Below are 27,097 nucleotides of genomic sequence, written 5' to 3'. Positions count from 1 at the left end.
AGTGATGAAGCAAGAGTATCTAGAAATTAAAAGGCAAATTCAACAGTTATCACTAAAAAACATCCAAATCCTAATGATTTTCAGCCTTTTAATGCTTGGCTTTGAAGCAATTCCTATGTTGATCAAGATTATAACTAAAATTCCTGATTTCAAAGGATTAAATTAGAACTTCCTACTTCACCAACCAGAGGATTGGCTCAACAGTCTCCCAAGGCAGGAACTCCTGAAGAAGACCTGCAGCTAGAAAGAGACAAGTTGCTTTACAGATGACAACTACCTCCTCATATCACATCCCAAACTACTTCCTATCCACTTGAGAGGAGTGGAGAGGCAGATATGAGAGACTGAGCTCTGCTCTCTGACAGCGACAGGGCCTGAGGGAACGGCATGGAGTTGTCAGGGGAGGGGCAGCTGGGAGTTAGGGAAAGGGGCTGCACCAGAAGGTGGTGGGCATGGAACCGGCTGCCCAGGGCTGTGGGCATGGCCCCGAGTGTCAGGGTTCACGGAGCATTTGGACACTGCTCTCAGACATAGGGTTTGATTTTGGGTGGTCCTGTGTGGAGCCAGGAGCTGGACCTGGTGTGCCCTTAAAACTGCCCCTATTCAGGGACCCGGGGCAGGGGTCGCATGCCATTTGCTCTTCCCTGCCTAGAACAGGCAACACAGATCCAAACATCCAGAACAAACGCCTCTACTCTGACATGCACCCATAGTACTAAACCAGTTTCAGCACATGTACAAAATTATCTCAGCTATGATTTGATCACATCTGAGGTGATTAAGTACTGCCCCATTTAAGAAAATGCGCATTTAAGAAATAAATACAGGAAGAGTAGATTGGAAAGCTTATTTTAATTTCCAGTGTAACTCGCAGCAATTAAGGCATCTTAAAGATTGAATGTTTCACTCAAAGTAACCATATAAAAATATAATACTACTGTAACTGTAGTACTGATTTTTTTATTGACACATACAAAAATCTAATGCTTGTGAAATACAAGGTCCTGTTGCTCATATGCTGGTTATTAAAATAGGGGATTAAACATTTCCTTTCAAGTCTGACTCAGACAGCAATGTCTACTCTGTTTGCCATAGATACTCCAAGAGTTTTGTACCTTAATAAAAACAGATCATCATTATTTCCACTTCCTCTTAAATCTTGTGATTGAATTATTTTTAAACATCATAAGGAGAAAGAGAGAGTCAAATGGAATAATAAATTAGCTGTTGTTAATTTATTTCACGGGGGTTTTTTATATCCTGAAGCTGACTCCCCTGTTTTGAATCTACGTATGGATGACAGCCATTTAACTTAACTTCATTGGCAGATGAGTATTTCTTACAAAACTTAAGGCACATAGTGGAAGCTTTTCATTAACATTAATAATATCACCGAGGTTTCCTGTTTGCTTTTGTGGTAAGTAAAAGAACTCTTTGCTGTAAGACGCGTAACGCATCAGCAGAAGTCCACCGAAACTCCACTAAGAACAAGAAAAATGAGGTCACAAGCCAAGCCAGGATATTTCCATTTAGATTTCTCAGTGCTTTGGGAATGGTCGATCAAATTTTCACTCCTAATAAAAACAGGCCAGGAGCAATTACTCTTTTTACATTTAACCACCATCTTCAATTAAACACAACGACCTTATTACGTGACAGGGATGGATACAGGGCTTCACAAAGTAGTTAAAAATCATCAGCCCCACCCCTTGGTGAGTGATCCCCCTTCCTCCACACAGTTAATCTGTGGTGTCAGGAAAGAGCATTAATGAGAAGGTAACAACAGAAAGCTGTCCCCATGTGCAGAGCTACCAAAGTGGTCATCCTCTGAAACAAGCCCACGGGACTGAAGCCTGAATGCTCCTTTCTGATTAGAAAATTAAATTATGGCCGAGAGGAGACTTTGGTATTCCTACTTCTATTGTCTCCATGTCTTTCAAATTGTTTAAAAAAATAAAGTACAATCCCTGGGGACGGGAGCACACAATTGGAAGTGACAGCTACAGCAACTTAATGAGTATCTGCTGGCAGAGCCACAGTTAATTGCGTTCACGCTTGTTGTCCCCTCTACTTGCACGGTAAAACTCATTAATTCAATCTAGTTCTGCCAGAATGTAATCTAGTTTGCTTTACTTCTCAAAACTAAAACCACCTCGTGAGAAGCAACAGGTGTGAGTTGAAACCATTTTGAGCTGTGGATGGAGTTAACTCTGTTCCTCTGTCCTGTCTGAATCCCTGACCGCTAGCAACTATTTCACAATTTGCTTTTCTAGGCTGGGTTAGCTTTCTACAGATTCACGGGGCCGCAGTGGCTCAGCACGGGGCCACGCAGACTACAACAGTGGTGTAGCAGAGAGGCAGTGTGGATTTGGGAGGAGTGGGGAGACTAAGCAAGTAGGCTGGGTCTGTGTACACCCCATGGATCTGCATCATACACCAGGCACCTGTTCAAATTTTGTCTCCCTGATTGCAAAGATACTTAAATGAAGACTATACACAGTTTAACACGAGGGAAAAAGAACTGCCAGCACATTTTATCTGGTGGTTTATGATCTCCCTTTACAGTGTGCTTGCCTGCCATTCCCTCTAGTCCTATCATTAGTTACATGGAGGAAGAGACCAACCCCTCACCACAACTCTCTTTCAGGTAGTTGGAGAGTGGTAAGGTCTTCCCTGAGCCTCTTCTTCTCCAGACTAAACAATCTCAGTTCCCTCAGCCACTCCTCATAAGACTTAGGCTCTACTACTGCAAAACATAAGCACTACAACCTTAAAACTTAAATGCTTTGATTTCCTTAAGAACAAACAAACAAACAAGCAGCATAGCTCTATCACACAGTCTTCCAGCAGTACATCAAATCTTACCCTGTGCCCTCCTGGCTCCCTACTAGCCTAGCTCCTGTGCATCCAGCGCTGCCAATGACCTCAGCCAAGCTCAGGTCCAGTGTTCCGTCCCTTCACGAGTGCCCTGATGTGGTTCCTGCTCTCATCTGGAAAGTTGCTGTTCTCATGAAGACGACAAACACGATTTTGTAGTTGGTAAAAAAAGAGATAACGTCACCACAGGGAAGAAAGGGAAATTAATAGTGTGATCACCTAGAAGTGCTAGAGATAAGAAAAGTGAGCCACCTTTCACTTCAGATAGTTGTGTCGTGAGTTTGGTAACAGCTGAATGGACAGCTCAAGAAGTATTAGATGGAAAACGAAATATGATCTCAATCCTTAACAGTTAATGCTGACTACACTTCCTAAAATACTGAAATTATGCATGGCTAGATGCAATCCATGTGGAGACAGCACTGCCAGCTCAAGTGCAAAAATATGGCTGTAATCAAGAACAGGAAGTCATCGTTGTTCTACTACCCTGCAATGAACAAAAATAGATCTAAAGGCCCTGTCCATCTCTTGTACACTAACATGCACTCAGAGGCCACAGCAGCTAGCACAAAACTTATGCTACTGTATGTTGTTTCCTGCATAAAAATAGAAAATATTTATAGAGAAACTCCATCCTATCATAAGACGGTGTGGTTAGCCACAGGCTGCTGAAGCCTGAAATATGATAGCTCGATATAAAAGACTTGAGAAGTGAGCAATAAGACTGTCTGAAGCCTAAAGTTTCTAAACTCTGTGAAGGCAGCAAAATTCCAGCCGCACGGCACAGAGGGAATGGATAACTCCTGAGAGTGCCCTGAGAAGATGCAAAGGAGGTCGTGTTGGGAAAGGAGACGGCCTGTCTGCTCATCAGATGTGGATGGAGATATCTGCCCAGACAAGCCTTGTCTAGCTCAATCTTTGGTGGCAGGAAGTTTCTCTTTCCTTGAAATGTAGTTTTTTTCTTTCTCCTCCCAACTGCTTGGTAGAGAATAGTGCAAGTATAAGCAGTGTGCATAAAAGAAAGAACTGGCAGTACCAAAGCAGCCCCACGTTCTCAAGCTCACTAAAAATAACTACACATAACTAATTCCTGCATTTGTTTTTAGCACAGAAATTCCAGCACTTACCAGCTGAATTTTCCACGTTGTCACCTTCCCCAGGTGAATTAGAAACAGCTAAGGGAGAAGGCTAGAAAAGTAGGGCAATGGTAAGGCTTTTAGCCTCATCAGTGAAGTGACAGATCCTCGGGAATAGTCACCCATTCTGGGCATCCAGCACCTCCAGCCACTGCCCATTCTGCCCTTCCTTTACCATCTTCCAAGCCATAAAAGCTGTCCCCGTGCATCCCATTTTTCTGTTCCCTTTGTCCCTGCACGCATCATCCCACTATCATTAAGTGACAAAAGGCTTCACTGCCTATGAAACTTGACCATCTCCACACTGACCAGCTGGCGTGAATCTGTTCTGTGTGAACACTCCTGTTGCATCTTCATTCCGATCACCCTCCTCACCAGAAACCAGCCGTCAGCAGCTTCTCTCTGAGAAACAGCGAACATCAGGAAAGTTAGCTTGGAGAAGAGAAGGCTCTGCGTAGACCTCATCATGGCCTTCCAATACTTGATGGGAGCATATAAACAGGAAGGGGAACAGGGGGGTTTACGAGGGTGGATGATAGGACAACAGGGTACGGTCTTAAACTGAGACAGGGGAGGTTTAGGTTAGATATTAGGAGGGAGTTTTTCACACAGAGGGTGGTGACACACTGGAACAGGTTGGCCAAGGAGGCTGTGGATGCCCCATCCCTGGAGGCATTCAAGGCCAGGCTGGATGTGGCTCTGGGCAGCCTGGTCTGGTGGTTGGCGACCCTACATGTAGCAGGGGGTTGAAACTCGATGATCATTGTGGTCCTTTTCAACCCAGGCCATTCTATGATTCTATGAAAGTGCTGTAGTCTAAAGGATGTGTAAGAAGGGAGGGCCAAATCTCCTCCTTCTACACAGATATGTAAATCCTTTTTTTTTTTTTTTTTTTTTTGTATGATGGCACATCATCTTCCTATACTGAAACACTACCCACTACAAAGCCTGTTAGACACGTTCATCTTTCACTATTCTGAATGCAAGGCCAAACCCCCAGTCCGATAACACCTTCATTTTCCACTTACATTTACAATTTAGATCTACACTGTTCTATCAACCTTGTTTATTAGCTTGAATGGCCACTCCTTGATTCTGCCCTTGCTTTTTTGTTACCAGCAGCCATACTCCCTCCTCCACGTTTGCTTTTGCCGCATTAGCCAGACAAATATTCCAAGTGTATTCTTGTAGATAAGCTTTGCTCTGCTCCAGTAACCCTCCTGGGTGTATTTCTGTACAGGTTCCTTCTCCTGGACACGGTTCGTCAGTCCAGGACACAATAATGTCTCACAGGCAACTCAGAGGTTTGACCTCACACACATCAGTCACATTTGCGGGGCTCTCTTCGCAACTGCATTTTAAACTGTTAGCTTCCTTTCCCCATTGACTAACAAGCCTGGGTATTTTCGCAGTCCTCTGCCAGAGAGCTCCTTGATTTATGGTGCAAGTACTCATTACCCCACACACGCATTATCTTGCATTTTCTGCTTCTGCATGTTCTTGTGTGGGCTGTTTTATCACCCGAAGCTCTCAGGTCGCTAACAGAAACGAGATTATTCACTGAAAATATTACTAACTCCTGGCCAGGTTCAGTGCCATTTCCAAATGGATCCCAAGAGCGCTGTAGGAACTCTTCGTGCCTGCGTTATTGCATGTATTTACATCACACGGATGCGTGCCGTTGTGGTTTTGCTTTGGCAGTGTAATACACGGGCACAGGGTCTGGTGGTTGGCGACCCTGCACACAGCAGGGGGGTTGAAACTCGATGATCATCGTGGTCCTTTTCAACCCAGGCCATCCTATGGTTCTATGGGCACTTCTCTCTTCCGGGCAGACCAAATCCGTGGGCACCCTACTGAGGTAAGTTCGTTTGGAAGCTCCGCAGATCCAAAAGAAAAGCAGGGGGGAATAGGCACAAAGGCGACAAGGCGAAAGCAGAGGAGCTCGATGAGAAGCGCAGCCCCACGACAGCCCTTTTCTGACAAGGTTCAGAGCAGCAGACCAGCGGCTCTGGCTGAGCCACAAGCCCCTAACGGGAACAAAGTCCCTCCTCTCTATACCCGATCGCAACCAGAGATGGTTAAGAAAACAAAAATAAAAGCTCCAAGAGCCGCACGGTATTGGAGCCTCACAGAGGAGAGGCGAGAGAGCAACCGACCCCGGCCCCACCGCCACGCGCCCCCGAGCAGCACTTCCGGCCGCGCCCCCGCCCAGCGCCGACCCCGCCCCGCTCGCCCCCATCCCGCGCTGCCATTGGCTCACGCCGCCCGCCGCGTGACGGCGGCGCGGCCGCCGATTGGCCCCGCGGGAAGCGCGTGTCGCGGAGCCGGCCCGCGGAGCGGCTCGGGGGGCGCGGGCGGGGCCGCTGTCTCCAAGGCGACAGCGCAGGGCGAGGGGCCGGGAGGAAACCGTCGCCCGCCGAGTCGCCGCCGCTCCTCGGCGTCACGTGCCGCCGCCCCGCTCGCCCGTTGGCCGGCGCCGCCGGGCGGGGGAGGCGGCGGGGCGCGCCACGTGACGCCCTCCTCCCCGCTCTTTCTTCCACCCCGCCCCGCCCCTCCGCGCGCGGCGGCGCGCGCCGCCCGGTTGGCTGTTGCCGTGGCGACCGGGGAAGGAGGGGGCGGGGCGGGCGCCCCACCTCACCCGCGCCGCAGCCCGGGAGCGCGGCCCCGCGGCCGGCAGCACCCGGCGGGAGCGGCGCGGAGCGGGCGGGGGCGGCCGATGGCGGGGGGGTGAGGAGGGGCCGGCGGCAGGTGCGGGTCGGGCGGCGGCGGGCGGTCCGCGCCTCGCCGGGAGGATGCGCGAGTACAAGGTGGTGGTGCTGGGCTCGGGCGGGGTGGGGAAGTCGGCGCTCACGGTGCAGTTCGTGACCGGCACGTTCATCGAGAAGTACGACCCCACCATCGAGGACTTCTACCGCAAGGAGATCGAGGTGGACGCGTCGCCTTCCGTGCTGGAGATCCTGGACACGGCGGGCACCGAGCAGTTCGCCTCCATGCGGGACCTCTACATCAAGAACGGGCAGGGCTTCATCCTGGTCTACAGCCTGGTCAACCAGCAGAGCTTCCAGGACATCCGCCCCATGCGCGACCAGATCATCCGCGTCAAGAGGTGCCGTGTCCCCGCGGGGCCGGGCGGGGGTCGGGGGCCGCCGTGCCCCCCGCGGCCGGGGAGGGCTGCCCGCAGGCGGGGCCCGCGCTCTCCTCGCTTCCCCGCGGCCGCCGCGCCGGCCGCGGGCCCGCGGCGGAGCCGCCGACGCCGCGCTGCCGGGCGGGCGGAGGGCCGGGAGCGCGACGAGGGAACGCCGCCGGGCGCACCGCCGCGGGCACGGCGCTGCCGCCGCCCCCGGGGAGGGAGCGGTGCGGGAGCCGGCTGCGCGTGGGGATGGGGCGCCGGCCTGGGTTTCCCGTTCCGGAGCCCGTTCGGCACCGCGGCCGCCGGGCTCTCGTGGCCCGCGTAGGGCCGGCACCGTGCGTCCGGCCGTGCTGTGGTGAAAGCGGGCAGGGAAAGGGCAGGCAGGGCCCGGGCCTTCGGAAGGATTGCAACTTTCTGCTTTCTTGATACGCGCCCGAACTTTTACGTAGGGGGTATCGAGACTGATGTAACGTATTTTCTGCGTTGAGTGCAAAATAACTTCGTTTTCTTTACCCCTGCGATCCTTGCCGTGCACGCACGCGTTACAGATGAGGAGGTTTTTCTGCAAGTAGTGAAGGCTGGCGTTATCCGCTCGTTAGCCTTTGGTTTCCCCGTGCTTAGTCAGGGCTGCGAGCTCAGTCGGCGTCTGAGTGCCGTGGCTCTCACGCCGTGCCTGGCGGCGGGGCGGCTGCGCTCAGACCCGAGCTGACATCTGTAGATGCTGAAGCAGAATAGAAAGTGACTGCCACTTCCATACTTACATTGACTCAGCACTGCTCGGGTAGGTCTGAATGCCACTCTTGTTCTTCCTCTGCCGTGTCTTGTGCCGCAAGGCTTCAACTTCTGGCTCTCAGTGAGGTTCCTAGTGAAAGACATACCAGCAACGCTTTAATTCTAGATTTCCTGTATGCAAAGTAACCTAAAAGCGGCTGAAATCCTGCTTCTAGCCAGTCCTGGTGTCTGTAAGCAAGCTGCAGTTGAGAGAGAGATGCTGTTGGCTTGCTGAAACCACGTCTTCTAATTCACTTTTTAACATTGAAAGTGTACCAGATGCTCCCTAGCCAACTTACCTCACGGTGTGTTTGTGGGTTTGTTGATGCTTTGTTTCAGGGCTTGCCGGAGCTAGCAGGCAGTCTATAAGACGTGAGGTGCTGTCAGTGTAACCAGTAATAGGGGTGCAGGCTGAACTGGAAGAATGCATATGCACAGATATGCATCTGTGCAAGTAGTTCTTGTGTATAACATACAGCTGCACAAAGGCATTCAGTCCTTACTGAGGGACAGATAATCACAGTCTGATATACCTAGGGGTTCTGGAGGATGCGTACCTAGACAAAACAGGTATATGCTTATATTGATACAAAGCCATCTCTGAATTATTGTTGTACCTGAAAACGGATCAATGAGGTCTCGTAACCTGTGGGTATCTTTACATTTTACATGTTGTCCCTGCTGTTATTTTCTGATGAGGGTATCCTTGTGCTCTTATATAAGTAGAGAGTTGCTTTTGACAAGAAGTAGAAAAGCCGGGTGAAATTTCCTCTTCGAGTTGAGATACAGGCTTCAATTTTCTGCCTCCCTGGTCTAACCACATACCAGACCAAACTAAGCGAAGGAAGGCCTTCATTCCACCCAATGAAGTTGTTTTACTTTACAGGAACGAATAATGTGTTTACAGAGCCAGCAGGGAAAGGAAAGGGGAGTAGACCTTCACTCAACTCTGAAGCGAATTGTTAGAAGCAGTTAAGGTAGCTGTTAACAACATCGTTTCTACTAAATGGTTATTTAATATTGAAAAAAAAAATGCATAAATAGGCTTAAACAGGACTTAAATCCAGGTCTCCCAGTTCCCAGAGAAGTCTCCTAATGGCAAAACGAGAAGTCTAGCTTTCTTTTGTGCTGCTCAGTGTGGGAGCCTTGCATCCCTTTCAGGCGTGGTGCACAGCTTTAGCAAGAAGAGCGAAGGATGTCTCCATAGCCTTTAACAGGTAATTAAAGTTCTTTAGTAGGAAATTTTGGTTTAAGTGTAAACTGCCTTTTCCAAATAGAACATTTTTGTCTAGATCTTCCTGGGAATCAAAGCCGTGCCTTCGGTGCAGAACACCGTGCCTTCGGTGCAGAAGTCCTGTCAGTGCTGAGTGGATGGGTGCACTGCCGGCCCTTTCTGACCATACATAAGACGAGTAGAAGGGAAAGGTTTTAGAAGTGCTTCCTGTGCTGTAGGATGGAGTTTTCAGTAGCTAAGCGTGCCACCAGTGTTGGATGAAAGATTGTGGTGGTACAGAATCACAGTTGGTAGCCTTCCTCCTTCAGGTGCTGCCTCTCACAGGAGTTCCTACCCAACAAGAGACTTGGCCATAGCTTGTGATGTACAAAGCAATCACCTTCGCAGTGAGCTGATCTTGCAGTGCTGCCAGCCAGCCATGCTTATCAGGAGATGTGCTTTAGCATGAGTATGTGGAGAGAAAGAAACTGTTGAAAGAGTAAGTGAAGCAGTGGCGGCCTTGTTTTGCAGGTTGAGGAATGTAATCAGAAGAGGAGGATGAAGGACATGTGGTGGCTCAGTGTGAGGCGTTGGGTTGTGCAGAGTGAGTCAAAGGTGTAGGGTTGCTGTCTGGATTTGGGAACTTGAGGGCACTCCTGTGCTTGTTTGAAGCAGTTATCACTGGTGATGATAGATAAGCTTAGTTTGGGAACTCCTACTCGCAACACAATTTGAAATGCATTGTTCAAACCCCACGTGTTCAGGCACCTAATACCAGCTTCTGGATCCCACTTGTGCCAAATATGTCTCTTAACCCTTGGCTCTTCCAATTCTTACAGATAAGTACTTCCAAATGCTGAGAGGTGGTAGCATTGGGAAGATGGGATGTACCCTAGCATAATATTTTTCATGTGGTAGCTTAGTATGTCCATTTTTAGTAGAACCCCATGAAGTAGAAAAGTATCCTCATTTCTGTTCAAGTAGAAGCACAGAAATAACAATCTTACCAATTCAGTTTGCAGTTCTTCCATTGCTGTAGTTGCTCTAGACATCTGACCAGTGCTACGAAGACAGGACTGTTGTGTTCGTGTCTTGGAGAATCTACCAGATAATACTTGCAGCAATACTCTTGGGAAATGCTTTATTTCGAGGAGTGGGAAAACCAGTGAATATTAAATATTAATTAATCTACTGCTTTTTTTTCAGTAGGAAACAAAGACCAGGAGACATTAATTTAGATTGACTGAAGATGCGAGCTAAACAGCATAGGTATATTAAGAAGAAATATCACAAGGACATGTCTAAACTGGATGTTCTGTGTGGCAGTGTTTGTCATCAGGATGAAAATCTGCCTCCCAGTCTAGAGATTCCGTGTGGCAATTTAAAACATATGAGAGAAGTAATTATTGAAATTTATTAATTGTGAAATCAGCATCTTGAGTCAATGATAATTGATGTATTTAAGTGACTTAATGGTGATTAAGGCTGGAAAACTATACTTGGAATTACAAATTGCTCAAATGTCTGGTTGAAAAACGTTGTTTTCCAAATGCTATAAAGATTAAATGCTTTCTACTCAAAGATCATTTAGCACATTGGGGACCATATTCTTGTTAAAACTAGATAATATGATGATAAAAATGTCTGTCAATCACTATAGAGTTTTGAATTTTGTTCTTTAGCCCTTCACTTAATCAGTACTTCTCAGACTAGGTTGAATTTACCAGCATTCACAGAACCCCAGAATGGTTAAGGCTGGAGGAGACCTGGAGATCTTCTGGTCCAACCTCAGGTTCTGGAAATAACCATCTGATTCAACCCCAGATATTCGGAAGGTCTATGTATTTTTCATTTCTTTTTGACCGAAGAAAGTATTTTTTCTGTTTTTGGGAACCATTTAGACCAGTATTCAAGAAGCAGTGCTATAACATATTTGACAGCAAACAGGCTCTGGCCTTCCGGGAAGAAATAGCTAAACACCCAGTGGGAGTTAAACTTGGAAAATACTGCTCTTCTGAAGCAGTGTTTGCAAAAGAACAAAGCGAGTATATAGAGATTTTCACAGATGCTTTCCATGCATAGATGGTAGAAGTAAGAATAGGCTGAAATCCTGAAGTCTTTCTAGCAAGTGGGCTTTTTTTTTCTTTCCCCCGTGCAGTAATCTTGGTGTAGTGATTACTCATCTTTAAGTGGAAAAGGCAGAGCAGGTAATAAGCGTGGTCCACATCTTCCATGGCCTGCCAGGCCAAGCTGTCACCCTCTTATGTGCTTGTCGGGTGAAACTTACCACTTTATTGCAAGAACAGATTAATGGATTTTAAATGAGTCATAGAATCATGGAATGGCCTGGGTTGAAAAGGACCACAATGATCATCGAGTTTCAGCCCCCCTGCTATGTGCAGGGTCGCCAACCATTAGACCAGGCTGCCCAGAGCCACATCCAGCCCAGCCTTGAGTGCCTCCAGGGAAATGAGTGTACCTATTTCTGAGAAAACATGGGAAATGGGATGGAATTCTGACATGATGTGAGCCTCAGACATTGCTTTTGAAGTATTTTAAGTATAATAGAAGACCCATAATAGTCCTTTTTTCTTCTTTTATTTTTCCCTTTGAAGGGACATCACAACTGTCTGCAGTGGGAGGAGTACCCAACTGCAGGACACAGGACATCGCTCTGCAATTTACTTAGTCTTAAACTCCAATTTTTAGTTTTTCTTTGTGTTTTTGTTAAATAACTGCCAGACTTCTTTCTTGCTCTGTAGAATTTAGATCTTTTTTTAAGTCAATCTGCCTTTGTTTTAAGTTGAAATTAATGAAATGATTCTGTCAGACAAAATTATAGGTTTCCTGATCCAAGTTGGGAATTCATACATAGACGGTCCTCTAAAAAAACATCTGACAGCTCACGATTTTAAGCTATAGAAGATTATTTTAAAGTTGCTCAACTTAGTCTGAAAGCCTTTGTTTAAAGTACTCGTGCATCTTTGGAACGTACTGCCTTTACTGTTTTCCTGCTAAAGCTTTTTAACTGAGTTTCATACTTCGTGTTCCCTTGGTTCACTTTTTCCCCACTTGCTTCCATGATACTTTGAGTTACTACTTTGAAATGATGAAAAACTGAGTGAGTGCCTTTAACTAGTCTTCTTGTTTTAATTTTTGGCTACTTCCCCCTTCCCCGGCTCATCAATATCTTCTGAGAGTGATTTATTTTCCTTTGCAAGGTAAAATGACATGATAGTTCGCGTATGTGGGCACTGAAATCAAATCTTATCTCCTCCTCCTTTTGGGTGTTCCTTTGGACTTCTATTGAGAATGCCAGGTAGGCCAACTCCTTTTCTATATGTGTTAAGTTTAGATGATGCTTGCTTAGATTACAACATATCGTTATCTTTTTTTTTAAATCTCTTAATGATGCTTCTATCATTTAGCATCATTTTCTCTTTTCAGGTCTTAATTGCTGCTGTAGCTTATGGCGCTGTGGAGGTGTGTGAATACATATGGATAGCTAAAATGGTCAAGTAGTAGAACAGTATGTGGCAAGATTTGTCTTCAGTCATGCAGTGTTACTTGATTGTGTCTGTGTTGTAAAAGTGCTATGTAACGTGTTAAGGAGTGCAACAGTGGCTTTAATGGCTTTTGTAGTTTAGTGCAGTAATACAGCATTAATGCTTGGGGCTGACTATCTTCTGTCTTGCTCTTCATTAAGCTGTTTTGACAGATTTTGCAGCGAGAGCTTGGAAAATTCTATCAAAAAAAAATCATTGCTTACCAGAGTTTCTGTTTTGCCTTTGATATGTAGACAACAGTAATTCTCTAAGTACTGTTTTTCATATAGCCAACACAGTTGGCAGTAACTTGCATCTTTTCTTTCAGAATAACCATGATTGTCTGCTCTTCAGTTGGCTAGTATGTGGAAGGAACGAATTTTGTTGTTTTGGTCATAAATAAAACATTCTGAGTACCCGTTCGTTCAGCTGAATCTCTTCTGTTAGCAGGCATTCTCTTCAGACTGAAACTTTCAAAATAGGTTTTCTGTGACAATTGAGAGTTTTTTAGATGAATACAATTTGAAATGCCTGAGTAAGTGTCTGCCCCGGAATCGTTAAATCCATTCCTTTTCTTATTTTCCCTTTAATTCAGTTTAAGGTTTTTTGTGCAGCTAAGAGCACACCTGCAGTTACTGGTTATTAAATTTCGGGAATATTGCAAGTGTTGTTCAAACATCTTTTTTTCTCACCCCCTTGTAAATTGTGTAGGTGGGATGCGATGATAACGTTTTGAGAGGGAACAGGGGGAAGCAAATGGGATTGCAGTGCTAATTTATCTTGGCACGTAGTGACTTGTACAAAGATTTACATGATTAAGGCAGCAAGAACTGTGGCATCTTCATGTTCTTTTAATCATTAGCTTCCTGCTTTCTTTTTTCTTCCTTGAAAGTTTCCAATATGGGACTAGTCCCCAGTTTCTGCTGCACTAAGGCAAACAGTGCAGTCTAGGTACAGTTACAATAATGGCTGCAACTCCAATGCTTTTCGTTGTCAATGGGCTGTGTTTCAGCAGCTGTGTTGTCTTAAATCCTAGTCTAGACGAGAGAATTATAGGTGTGATAGGAGCATGTTATCCTTTCCTAATGTTGATGTCATGGAGCTAGCTTGATTAGTTGGTGCTGTGCTCTTTAAATGTGATGCTGGTGATGCTTAATCACCTTGGTTAGGTGAAGGCTGATGAAATATCAGGTGAAGAGCAAAAAGGTATAAAAAATGTATTTATTGTTGACTAGCTTCTCTTGAAATATTGCACGTTTAGCTTGGAGAAGAGAAGGCTCTGGGAGGACCTCATTGTGGCCTTCCAGTATTTGAAGGGAGCATGTAAACAGGAGGGGGAATGGCTGTTTACCAGCATGTAAACAGGAGGGGGATGGATAGTGATAGGACAAGGGGGAATGGTTTTAAACTGAGACAGGGGAAGGTTTAGGTTGGATATTAGGAGGAATTTTTTCACACAGAGGGTGGTGACGCACTGGAATAGGTTGCCCAAGGAGGTTGTGGATGCCCCATCCCTGGAGGCATTTAAGACCAGGCTGGATGTGGCTCTGGGCAGCCTGGTCTGGTGGTTGGCGACCCTGCACATAGCAGGGGGGTTGAAACTTGATGATCACTGTGGTCCTTTTCAACCCAGGCCATTCCATGATTCTGTGATTGCTCAAGTCACATGGATAGACCTTCAACATCTTCTAAGATACAGTGGCTACCATATGCAAAAAATCTGGATGATGAGGCGAACACTATCAAAGCATTTTAAAGTACAGTGATCAATTACTATAGTGGTCTATGGTGAAATAGTTCTTTAAAGTAAGATTTGTATTTCTTTCTCGAGTTCCCGTTGTGGTTCCTGTTGGCAGGGAGCCACCTTAACCAAAGATTAATAGTGTTGAAGATTCCCATGTGAGTATCGACTCAACTGCAATTTAATTTGAGCTGGAAATGAATTGGATCCCACTGAATTGGATGAGGGCACTGAACTTGAAGTGCCCTGCATGTTGTGAAGAAAAAGTCGGGCCCGGTTTCCAGATGAGCTGCAAGAAAAGGTGCTTTCAAGAAATAGCCACATAGATCTCCTCTGGGCGGTGTGTGAGCTTGCCGTGACAAGCTAGTTTGCATTTTGGTAGGAGGCTGTGGGTGCCATTTGCCCTCTCACTCTTAGTGTATTTCACAGGGTAGAGCACAAGCCAAGACTAATCAACCTACTTTCTTCTGATGAGATCTGCTTGCAGTTTCTCACATTGCTATAACATCTTTTTAACTGCTTCACAAAGTCTTACTTGAAACATTTTATAAATATGCAAGAAAATCAGTAGGCTTTTTTTTCTTTCAAAAATAAGACGTGAACTTGATAAGATCCCTTTAGAAATGCATAAACGGAGTCTGTTCTCAAGAACTGCTTTTCGTCTGAAATTTCCTTTCAGTATTTTCAGTGTTAAATTTTAGAAGCTCGCTGGGTTTGTCAGAATAAAACAATGAATCTGAAAGGTTTTGCTTTTATGCAAAACTTACATGTGGGGGGGGGCAGAATCTTTTTTTTTCCTCCACCCACCTGTGTGTTTTATTGCATTTGGACATAGTACAGAATCCTGCAGGTGTGTCTTGTGAGCTACCAGACAGCAGTCCTTACTTGTACACTGAGGGGTTTTCTTGCTGTGTTTTTTACTTCTTTTTGAAGGTGTGTTTTCATCCTGTGTATTATTCTGTTGCCCAAAGGACTTAATGTCACTAAGGGCTTTCCTGGTAGTCATCTTCTATCTCCAGGTTCCAAATTTTGCTCCTCTTTTGCTGCAAAACGGTCAAAAGTGGGGGGATTGTTGTTTTTAGCTTTAGGATTTAATGGAATCATTGAATGGCCTGGGTTGAAAAGGACCACAATGACCATCAAGTTTCAACCCCCCTGCTATGTGCAGGGTTGCCAACCACCAGACCAGGCTGCCCAGAGCCACATCCAGTCTGGCCTTGAATGCCTCCAGGAATGGGGCATCCACAGCCTCCTTGGGCAACCTATTCCTCCTTGGGCAGCCTATGGGTGCATCACCACCCTCTGTGTGAAAAACTTCCTCCTAATATGTAACCTAAACCTCCCCTGTCTCAGTCTCTTTTTGAAAAGAATTTGGGGGCTGAAGATGATCACCTTGAAATGTTTCTTCTGGAGCATTCTCTCAGATGCCTTTCATAGCCTCAGGAAAAAAAAAATCTAGCTGGTCAGAGTGCTCCTGAGCCTGATCAAATCCAGGCCCTGCATCTCACTGCTTGAGGAAGGCATCTGCTCTGCTAGTCTCAGAAACAGCGAGATTCTTTGTAGCTGACATGCAGGTTACTCCCTACAATGCCTGAAAGAGAGAAGTATGAGTCACCTTCTGCTGGGGTAATGCTGTGATCCACAACTGAAATCCAAGCAGTGATTTGGAACAAATTCTTCCATTGCTTTTGCTGGCATGTTGTTAGGTTTTGGGAGGAGAGAGGATCGGTGTGGTACCACTTAAACCTCTTCCATCTGCTTCTTTTAACAGATAACCTCCTCACTATGCAGCAGGGGATTTGGGGGCAAGGATGAGAGTAGTTTCTTTATTGTACTGAATGTGCAGGAGGTTGTCCAAAACAGAATGGATACAGTGATTCCTGATGTTGATTTTACTGAACATGCTATGCACTGGAGAGGATGTGTTTTTATATCTTCCCCAGTTTTGGCCTTCCCTTTTCTGGCCCTTTCATTAGGAGATGTGGAGGAACTTACATGAGAAATATGTATTGCAAAAGAGCTCGGTGTCTTTGTGTGCTGGTTCTTTAGGAACCTGCTGTACACAGAAGTGTGCAGCCTTACTGCAGCAAGCACCCATCTCCTTACTTAGGTAGAATGCCAGCTCCTCAAAGGGAGGCCCTCTCACCAGTTAAAACACAGAAGTTCTAACTGTATGGGAGGAAAATGGGAACCCATATACCATCCCGGAGCAGCAGTAGACCTTTACTTGAAATGCTGTGGTCCTCGGATGAGAGGAGTCCTTTGGTATCTGTTTGGTGTTCACAGTGTTGGTTTTGTGGTTTTTGCAGTGACATTTTAATATGAAGTGAATAAACAGTACTGGGAAATCTCTGTTTCAGTCCCTGCTATTTTTCTTTATATTACTGTCCATACTGTACACTTAATCTTTTTCTGTTGTTCCCTCAGAAATTGTGAATTTGCTCTTATGTATTTGTATAACAGGAAGATCAGAGCATTTTCTTATCCTTGCTTGTAGCTTTCTCTTGGAAAAGGCAATTGAGAAGTTCCTGAGACTAAAGAAGGTGCCTGTCCTTCATCAGTGCTGCAGCTGCTGCACTGCTGTGAGATGAGAGAAACTGCACTGCTACGGCTTCCTGCTACTCCATGGTTTTGTGTGGAAGTGTTATCTGCCGTTGTTCTTACTGAGCACTTCCATGTTGTTGCATTACTGGATTCACGGAGGGGTGCTTAGTCAATCAGGCCTCCTGAGGGACTGAGCTGCTTGCTGGCCTGATCTGTAGATCCCAGGAGAGCTCAGGTAAGTGGCCCCGTTGTGGTTCCAGGATGTGGCTCATGGGGCTTGCCAGCTGTAAGCCTTCAAGCAGCTAGGCCATTTGGACAAAATCTTAGATATAGGTTTGCAGGAACTGAAGTGGATAAGCAGGAATCCTGTGGAGTAGTTTCTCAGATGCAACTACTTAAATTCTTCTGGAGTCTCACCTACCTCAAATTCATGTTCAGGCCTTGGAATATTCGCTAGCAGTATGCTTTTCTCTCTTCATCATAGAATCATGTGAGTTGAAAGGAACCTTTGAAGACCACCTAGTCCAACTCCCTGCAATGAACTGGAATACCTAACAGCCCAGTCAGGTTTCTCAGAGCCCCATCCAGCCTGACCTTGAATGTCTTCAGGGATTCTCCCCTCCTTTACTTTGGAACTATTTCACCTTGTGCTATCACAACAGTCCCTGCTAAGGAGTCTGTCCCCTTCTTTATTATACACCCCCTTCAGATACCGAAGGGCCGCTGTCAGGTCTCCCCGGAGCCTTCTCTTCTCCAGGCTGAACCTCCTGCTCTGCCTCATGATTTTTCAGATCAGTTTCATTCATTATGTTCTGAGCGAGGTAACTCCTAAACACTGTTTGCATGAATTTTATCAGTACAGAATAGTGAGTAGAACAGAGACTTGATTATGAAGTTCACACTGTTCTCTTTGTCCTTTGGAAACTGTTTCTTCTGAGATTTGTTGTCAGTCCCACAGATACACTGAAGCTTTACATCCTCCACAAGACTATATTTACCGGTGTTCAGATGTCTTCCTTCCCTAAAATCAAGTTCTATGCATAGGTTACATTGCTGATTATAAAATTATATTTGGAGTAGAATCTACTTGTGTGGCTGTCCTTGTACAAATACTGTCTGAGGAATTATAGACTCTTGTAGGAAAAAAACTGGGTAGCAGGTGATACTGAGTTAGCCTGTTGAGAGGCCACAGCTTTTAATGTCAAGTATCAAGCTTGAGGAAACTTGTTAGGTTAGTCTTCACGTCCATCTCTGCTGTATTTCCCCAGCCTGGTTATCTGCAGCCTTACTTAACACTAAAGCTGTGGACTCTTAGCAGACTACCTCAGTATCATCTGCTTCTACAGTAGTTGTTAAAGGTTGGCTGGGGAAGATAAGTGGTAGCCTGCTGGTCTTTGGTCCTTGACCATGGTGCAGAAAATGTAGACGTGTCTGCATGTTCTGGAATCTGACTGGATCCAGATATTCCCAAATTCTGTTGAGGTTGTGGAGAAGCCATTCAGCTGCTTCTTGATAGGGTGAACATCTGGTTCGATCGTGATGAGATTAGGTGTGAAGAACTCTCTGCCTTTACAGGTAACATCATGGATCACATTAGAATTGTTCCTCTACTGTTTGGATACCTAATGGTCTTTAATCTGGTGTGTTAAAATCTTTCCCATCAGCATCTGTGTACCCTCTGTTGCCTACTGAAGTATTGCTGGTTTTTTTTTACGTAGCTGCTGCAAACCTCTGAAGAATCTGTTTACCACTGAGCAGTTTTTAGTCAAACCTCTTCTAACACTTCTAGCTTCTCTGTAACCAGATTTCATAGCAACCACATTCAGATGCTAAATCTGTTCATCAGATGAGTCTGTCAGCAGCTGTTGGTGAGAAGTGCTGTTCCTATTACCACTCCAAGTACTGGTTTTTATTTAAAGGTCTGCAGCTATTGTGGAAATCGCCCTGCTGCCTCCAGGCCTTATGCTTTGCTCTGCATTGACCTCTGATTCAGCAAATGGAGGAATTGCTGGACTTGCTCTGCACCTGTGCAATAGGGTGGTTTTCAAGAACCGCAGTGAGCAAATGCTGTCCTTGGACAATCTCCCGATGGACTGGTGCTGCTCTTTCCACCTTCTTGGTTTGCACTGTTGTGCTTGTAGTTCCCTTGTGTTCATCTACAGGTCAGTGATAATGCTTTATAGATGGGACACATAATGTGAATATGTAACTAACCGTAGGGCCCTTTTTCAAGGAAAGATGATGTGTGACACTGGAAGACAATGTGAACCTACAAGCATTCTCCTGAAAAGCATGTTCAAAATACCTTTATATGCTGAAGAATTCTATCACAAGAAGCTCATGGTTAGCATTGTGGTGTCTGATCTGAGGATGGAAAAGTAGCTCCTCTTGGTTGCTGCCTCTTTCTACTTCCGTAACTCTTTGATCAAACAATTCCACATTATTCAGTTTTCCTACCAAAGCATGCAACGTGACTCTGTTCTGAAAAGACAAATGAGTTGTAGGGAAAGCTGAGGTCAGGATACTCGATCTTCTAGGTCTGAATTGCTCTGGAACACAATGAAGAAGAGGGAAGGCGGGTAACCTGTGGCCTGTAGTGGTGCAGCCCTATGCCTGAAGTGGGCTCATCAGGTGAAAGGCTGTGGTTACAAAGTGTTCATCTCTAAAAAGGAATGCTACCTTGTGAACTCACCATAGGAGAGAAAGTAGGGTATACATGTTTTAAATCAGTTACCCAGTACTCTGTACGTGGGTTCTTAGGAACTTGTTCATCTAATGATTTGTTGTTTATTGCAGGACGTTCTGGTTTCTTTTTTTCTTTATCCCATTCCAACTTCTAGCAACTCTATCTCGATAATGTAAGCAAAAAAAGCTTTTTTTTTTTTTTTTTCAAATTAGAGCTATGCATATTCAAGAGTAAAACATACTGCCCATAGGTGGTAAATCACTGATCTTGGTGTACGTTGAACTCCTGCAGATAGCTTTTATTCAGAAATAGTGGCTTCTGTCCTGTTAGCTCAGCTTTCTGGAGAGGTACAATGGGAAGATCTGTCTTGGCTGAAAGCTGAAAAGGTAAACCTTGGAAGTCACTTATTACTCTAAAATTTAAGAAGTTGTGTCGCCTTCCTTGCTGGGATAATTGGGCCGGTAATTGAAGTCTACATTCTCCTCTCCAAGATGATCAAAACACCTTCCTTTGAAAGACTTTGTCTGTCAGCAATAAACGTGGTTAGATTAAAAGGACTGGGAAAAGTCTGGGCTTCAAACCCCACACACCTTCATGTTAATTGAAGTGGCCTTTCTGCATAGGGCAACTTAATGTGGGGAAAAATAATTAGTGGACTGTTTTCCAGAAATTCTGGTTACCGATTAGTGATTCAACAAGAAAGGTGTTATGGACACTGGGTGTGTGGTTCTTTAAATACAGGCTTTCTCAAAAGGAATCCAGCCTTTTCTCAAGTAGTTTCTTACCATTATGACTACTACTCTTGAGGGTTAGGTCTACAAATTACCATCCTTTCTGGATGAGAATTTCATCACTAGGTAACTTTCTGAACGAGTTCAGTAAAGCCACGTTGTTTGATCTCACTTCAGATAAACCTAACCATTTTCCTCACTAATTCAAGCAGTACAAACTTGGTGTCTGTATGGGAATTTACAGTGTCTTAAAGAAGTGACTTTGGCTGGGGCCTGGCTTATTCCTTTTCCCCTCTCTCTGAAGAGAAGCTGTCACTGAAAGATGTAGCCTTTTGTTGTGGAAGTTTTCTTATTTTCCCATCTCTTGCACATGTTCTCACTGTAACGTAGCAAAGCCCACCCTTCCTGCCAGCTGAGCCCCCACCTGTTTGCCTGGTAGAAGCCATAGCAGTGCCGATGGTTGTGACACCAGCCTGAGCAGCCAAGCAGATAGAGCCCCAGTGGTGTGGCCTCATGGGCAGCTGAGGGATGACAAAGGCCTGGCAGCCAGCCTTCTTGCTGGAGACATGGCCCAATAGGATGGAACGTGTGCAGAATAAAGCCACCTTCAAGGCGGTTTAGGTACCACAGAGTGTCTTTGTAGCAAATAAAATGGCTGTCAGTCATGTTAGTGAAACTCATCTGGGAAAAGCTTTATTTTTCTTTAACCTAGACAAAACACAAAGAAATTAACATTTGTGCATGAATTAAAATATAAATAGCTGAACATCTGGGATGCTGAGCATACCCAAGTTCCTCATTCTAGCTGACTTCATTTTAATAGTTGCACAAATATGAGATTTGAAATGCACATAAGGAAGATTTTTTTTTTTGCCATGTTATGTACTAGATATCCTACATCTGATGTAATCTCATAGACATTGATATCTTACTAGGAGAGTTCTGAACACTGGAATAGTCCAGTATATTCTGGATGTTGATTTAGAAGGAAATAGTTTGTGAGATATTTTTTCTGTAATTGAAACTTGTCTTATTGTAGAAAGAGCAAAATAACTTCCTAAGAAAATTACATCAGAAGTTTATGATCAAAATAGATGGGAGATTATGAGTAAATTGTACTTCATATTCTCAGCATAGAAGTAGTATGTTGGGAGAAGCTACTCAATACTTGAAGATGAACCGAAACTTAAAAAATAAACTCTCAAGATTTTAGAAGTTTTTAATTTGTGTATTGATGCTTAGATAAAGAAACAACTTCAGTTAATGGGCTGATCAGTTTTCTCTGGATCAAATACTGAGTTGCTTAAGATAGAGGTCGCTTCCAAAAACTGTGGATAATTCATCCTAATAAGCTGTTCAGTTCATCCTAAGTAGTCCTTCAGAACATTCAAGTTATCCAAACCAAGCTTATAGTATTCAAATAAATTATTATATAAGGTAAGTCACACCGACTTTCTGTGGTCATGGCAAGATGTTGGTGTTGGTTTTTTTTTCTTCAAGTTAGAAGGTAAATGGTAGACACTCAGCAGGAGTGAAGAGGCTTCCAGAATATCTGCTAATGAAATAACTGGATCTGTAACCCATAAGTTCCTGGTGAGCTTTCCTTGGTGGCAAACATTATATCATTAAAGAAAGCTTGATTATAATCAAAATGATATGACAACGTAGTGCTGCTTCTGAAGTAAAAGACAAATAGGTAAAAGTTAAATTATCTCCTAAATTGGTTCTCTGTTCTGGTGTTGCCACTCGCTTAGAGTCGTCTTAAAATTGTCTATCTTACAAACAGTACCCAGAGTTGTGACATGATTGTATTGTTGTGAAGGAGATCTGTCTCAACAGAGCATTTTTTTTGCAAAGTTTCCTTATAAGCGTTGTAGGATATTTTTATTAGCTTGAAGGACATTAAGCTGTATTATTCTGTGGTTACTAGGGTAACAAGGAAGCCTCTGCTTCATACTAGACGCTCGTATTCTCTTCAGGCTGTGTCACATCGCATACACTGTGGTATTCATCTGCCTGAGGATGAACATGAGGATTGATGAGAGAGCAGAAGTTCAGGTTGTTTGCCTCTTCATCCCATTATTTATTTATCTTTTCCTTAAGTTTTAAGTGACTTGAAGCTAGGTGACTGCAATAGGTCAAATTCTTCAAAAAGCAAAAGGCACTGTGGAAATGCAGTTTACATCCGTTTAGATATGAGCTGTAAGATATTTAAGGTCAGGCTTGATGATCTTCTGAGGCCCTTTCCAGCTTGGGCTGTTCTCCAATCTGTGAGTTCTGTGATCCAGGCTTGTATCTGTTCCCAGAGGTCTATACCTGGGCAGTGGTAAAAATCGGCAGCTCTGACTTACTGGAGTAAGAAGTCTGTTGCCTTGATACCGAGAAGCCGTGTGATCTAGTTGGATGGAATGGCACGATGTTCCTGAATTCTAATCCTTTGGGAGCAGGTGATGCTACTAAGAAGGTTAAGAATTAATTGTTAGGCCTATTCTTAAAGACTGTAAAAGTGTAATTCTAATGAGCTAGAAAAAATCCTATTAGAATAGTTTAAATAAGTTTTGCAGTGAGACTTTTTATCAGTGGTTATAAATTGTTTAAAGTAGCATAAGTGTATTTATTTTGGAGGGTGAAATAATGCTTTATGGGATTGTGATCATCTGGCCCTTTGGAAGGGCTTATGCATTTGATGATTTATGCTAGCCACAATTTTCACTTTGTCTATTTGCTAATAAATTATACAGATGTAATAAGGAAAGGAGATTGAAGTTGCTGTTAACTTATGCACGGAGCTCCAGTTAATTTTTGTAAAACCTAGTTAAGTCACTTTGCTTTCGTAGTGATAGGATATATACCCACCTTGAGTTCCGTAGGTATGGTTGTCAATCCCTCAACATAAACTAATAGCTGTATAGCTTTGGCATTTGTTTCTCAACTCTTAGTCTCTGGAAACCAGCATTATGCAGCTGAGTTGTCTGCTTCTCTCATCTTCCTCCATTACCAGCCTATAAATTTGGAATTCTGATGAATTTTGAACTAAATTAAGTGCTGAGACAAGTTCCAGAAGAGGTTGTGGAAGGTCTCTTGCTAAAGGCTTGCAGCACCCAACTGTATATGTACCCCATGTGGGCTGGTCAAAATCTGCTAGCAGACCTTCCTTTGGGCAGCGAGTTGGACTGGAGACTGCCTGAGGTCCCTTTCACCCCGCTGATGCTGCAGTTCGAAGTCTGAAGAATTAGGGATCCAAATAATAATTTAAGTTCTTGCTGAGCTGTAGGTGGGAGAGAGATCCTGTTAGTGCTCAGCCTGTGGGGAAAAAGCTGTGGCATGTGCTCAACCCTAATTAGAAACTGGAGAGGAAAATAGTCGAGACTGTACTGAGCAAAAGGAAAAACTGTAGCTTTCCATATTAGCATTGACCAAATCTATAGGAAAGTAGACCTACTTTTGCTAGTTTCCATGCTTTACATAAGGGTAAGATGCTGCTTCAGCTCTCCCAGTTCAAATACTACCAATATTTTTTTTGTCTCAAAGCTTTTTCTCTAACCCATCTACAGGCATGCACTTTGATATATCTGAATTGGTAGAAATCAGTTTGGTGACTTTCTGTCCCCCTCTTTGTCAGTGCTATGTTATGCAGTAAGTTTATAGTACGTTTTAAATCCCACCGTAATTCTTAAGAAGGTTTGCATTTCAAGGAATACAGTTCAGAGAGAAACATCTTGTGACAAAGTGTGGATTGCTAGATAAATGGTAATGCATGCTAGGGTCACTTAAGTTTTATGAACATGGCAATTTAATAAACTGAAAGTATGGAACAGTTGGACTCGGCAGATTTGCTTTATGATGTGAAAGAGGTATTTTAATAGTTATCTGCATTATTTTCCTTGCCTTTGCAAAGGGTTGTATGCAATCCCATACCCTCAGAGCAAGCTGACTTCTTGACCTTGTGAAAGTTTTGTATGGGAAACCAGGGGAGAGGAGATGTCTCTGTGTCTGTATGTGTTTTAAGATACCATGAGCTCTGCGGCTTCCACTCCAGGCTATGTAGCTGAAGTGAGACAACATCCTTGGCATTCTCCCCCACAGAATCATTAAGGTTGGAAAACACCACTAAGATCATCACGTCCACCCATCACCCATCACCACCATGCCCACTGACCATGTCCCTCAGTGCCATGTCTCCTTGTTTCTTGGAGTCACTGTTCCTGGAGGTGTTTGCTGCTTTCCTGGTCAGCCTGTTCCAATGCATTACTAAACTTTATGCTGAAGTTCTTTGCTCTTGCCATGATGTGTGCCTCATCTAGTGGCTTTTCTGTTTCTGCTGGCAAGCTGAATGTATGCGCAGAATCTAAAGTGTCTGTGCTCAGTACTTGTAAAGAACCTGAAGATTTGTGCTGTTATATAGCAAGCTGCTGAGAATAGCAAGGATGCAGAATGTTCTTCTCTTGGAGAGAACAAACTCGCCAGCGTGTTCATTAGGAAGCTTGGATGACCTCTGTCACCAAGGATGGAAGGCTTCAACAGTAGTTATGTGCTGTGGGTATTAGGAGGCTAAGACTGGTTTTCCAGGTGGAGGTCAGAGGTACCAAGTTCAAGGGACTTGCTAGAAGTCGAGTGGGAAAGCCTGTAGCAGGGTACAGCACTGAGCCCACATCTCTTACATCACATCAGCACTCCTCTCACTTGACGCTAATGTGTTTTCTGCTAAGGGTCAGAGGGTAAAATGTAATTCTAAGTGGTTATGTCTGGAAAGTGAAGAAATGGTCATCTTGAAGAACTGCCTTTTTTAAGAGATTAAAGTACAAATCAAAAATAGGCTCTAGTCTCTTTAATTGTAGGATTTTCTGTTTAATTGTAGTATCTTCATGTTGTACATTTGATAGCTACCAAAACCCTTGACATACCCAGTCATGCTCATTGCAATAGACGTTATTACAAAACCATAGTAGATGGCTTAAAAACATTCAAGGTCAGAACACTAACACAGTCATTAAGAATAATTTTCAGTTATGGATCCAAAGTTCAAAATACTTAAATATGCAGCCTAATTTTCAAGGTGTTGGGCCATTGCTACAGGTAGTTGTGGTGGTGTTTGAAAAATTAGGTGCTTAGAATTATTGTATCTGGAAATTTTAAGCAAGAGCTTTGTATTTAAGTATCCATACTGTGCCTCTCATACTCCTAGTTTTTGAGGTAAATAGACTTCTTTCCACATAAACCTGTCTCTTAAAGTATGGGACAGTAACTAAATGGAACTGATGTACCTGTGAGAATCTCCAGTTTGTAGGATATTCTGATTCTAATTTTTTCCTTGCTGCTTTGGAAGTATGTCAGAAACAAGAGGACTAGTCATGATGGAAAGTCAGGTAAAAACATTTGCTTTACGTTTTGTACTTGTGGCTATTGCTGCTTAAGTTCTACCAAGAAATAGAAAATTCTTACTTGAAAATTCCAGAGTTTGAGTTGTTAAATATGACTGCACTTCAGGATTTCAGTAAGATGATGTTGATGTTGGGTTGTATAAGACAAGAACTTCGGCGTAAAGAGGGAACACAAGGATTAAAATACTGTATGCATATGCTCAGAGCAAGCCTGCTGCTAAGCACGTAGGTGTTGTATATCACTTAGAGTCTTTTCAGTGTTGATAGTTGATTGCAGTGTTAGATATGAATTGCAGTGATAGACACTAGGAAAAAGTACACTCCTTTAAGGTGAAAGCTAACCTCTTGCTTGCTAAGGTTGTCAGGCACCTGAACTGCCAGTGGATGAGAACTGGTGTTACTTGTGGCATAGGCTCATAGTTGCCAACCCCAATACTAAAACGGCTGCTGGCCTGCCCCTTCCTATGCTGGAGCCTTACCTGGAGGGAACTGGATGTCATTGAATGTAATTAAAAACATATGTGGGCTTGCGTGAACTTGTTGAGGAGGAAGCCTTCCAAAGATCTTGATCAGTGATTTTTCTTTAGAACGGGTTCAATACTTTAGGTGAATGTTGAATTCTTCTCCAATTGGGGTGTATTGGCAGGCCATTGAATTTCCAGGCTTTCTTGCTGTGAGAACTCTTGCACTCTTGCTTAAACTCTAGACTCTACAGTATAAGAGAGCAAGCGAGCTACAGACAGTGATATCTGTGGTGAGTTGTGGGAGCAAGCTGAACGTCTGGAAGGAGGTTGTTATTGCTCTGTTCCCATGTGAGATCTTAGATGTATCAATGCTCTGAGAATAAGAATTTCTCTCTGAGGTGGTTGGAAATGGCTTGGAAAATTCCTCAGTGCCAACCGTACATATGTAGATGATGTGCATCATCCTGTTGCTTCTGTTGCAGCAAAAGAACGTTGGTTTATTAGGTGCACTTTGAGTACGTGGTGAAGGGTAATATCATCTACTGTTCATGTCCCTTGCAAGTTCTCAGCTGGTAGCTGCCAAGAAAATAGTGAACTTTGGTTCAGATGCACTTTGGAACAATTGGTAAGCAAATAGAGTGCTTCATTACATTGGCTTTTGTTTCTTTGGCTGTTGGTTGGAAGACGACTGTTCCTCTAATACTAACTAGACTCTATACCAGTTGTGAGCCTGTCAGACAGTTCCAGCAAAACTAGAGTTGGCTGAACTCTTTTGTTAGACTTTGAAACCAGACTGGGAAATGTATGCAGTCTATAACAACCAGTGAACTGAATTGGCTTTTTAAAGTATTTAATTGAAGTTGAGTTGATTATTT

The 27,097-nt window shown here is 44.1% G+C and overlaps 2 protein-coding genes across 2 annotated transcripts in view; both read left to right on the top strand.

The window, feature by feature from the left end:
- The first annotated feature begins 4,895 nt into the window (after positions 1-4,895).
- LOC112532748 (translation initiation factor IF-2-like) lies at positions 4,896-6,747 on the top strand. The gene has a single exon (XM_025152157.2). It carries the CDS (start codon positions 5,824-5,826, stop codon positions 6,745-6,747), a length of 924 nt encoding a protein of 307 aa, XP_025007925.2. The 5' UTR covers positions 4,896-5,823.
- Positions 6,748-6,799: 52 nt separating this feature from the next.
- RAP2A (RAP2A, member of RAS oncogene family) overlaps positions 6,800-27,097 on the top strand; it is a 33,019-nt gene continuing 12,721 nt past the window's right edge. The window contains exon 1 of the mRNA XM_001233103.6: positions 6,800-7,122. Coding sequence (XP_001233104.2) covers positions 6,809-7,122 — 314 coding nt within the window. The 5' untranslated portion in view covers positions 6,800-6,808. The remainder of the gene's footprint in view (positions 7,123-27,097) is intronic.

This window comes from Gallus gallus, chromosome 1, assembly GCF_016699485.2.
Source record: "Gallus gallus isolate bGalGal1 chromosome 1, bGalGal1.mat.broiler.GRCg7b, whole genome shotgun sequence".
Taxonomy (NCBI): domain Eukaryota; kingdom Metazoa; phylum Chordata; class Aves; order Galliformes; family Phasianidae; genus Gallus; species Gallus gallus.
This window is presented reverse-complemented; position numbering and strand designations above follow the sequence as displayed.

Excerpts from the sequence above, each read along its gene's own strand:
- LOC112532748 (XM_025152157.2), top strand. The coding sequence starts at position 5,824 with ATGGGCACTTCTCTCTTCCGGGCAGACCAAATCCGTGGGCACCCTACT.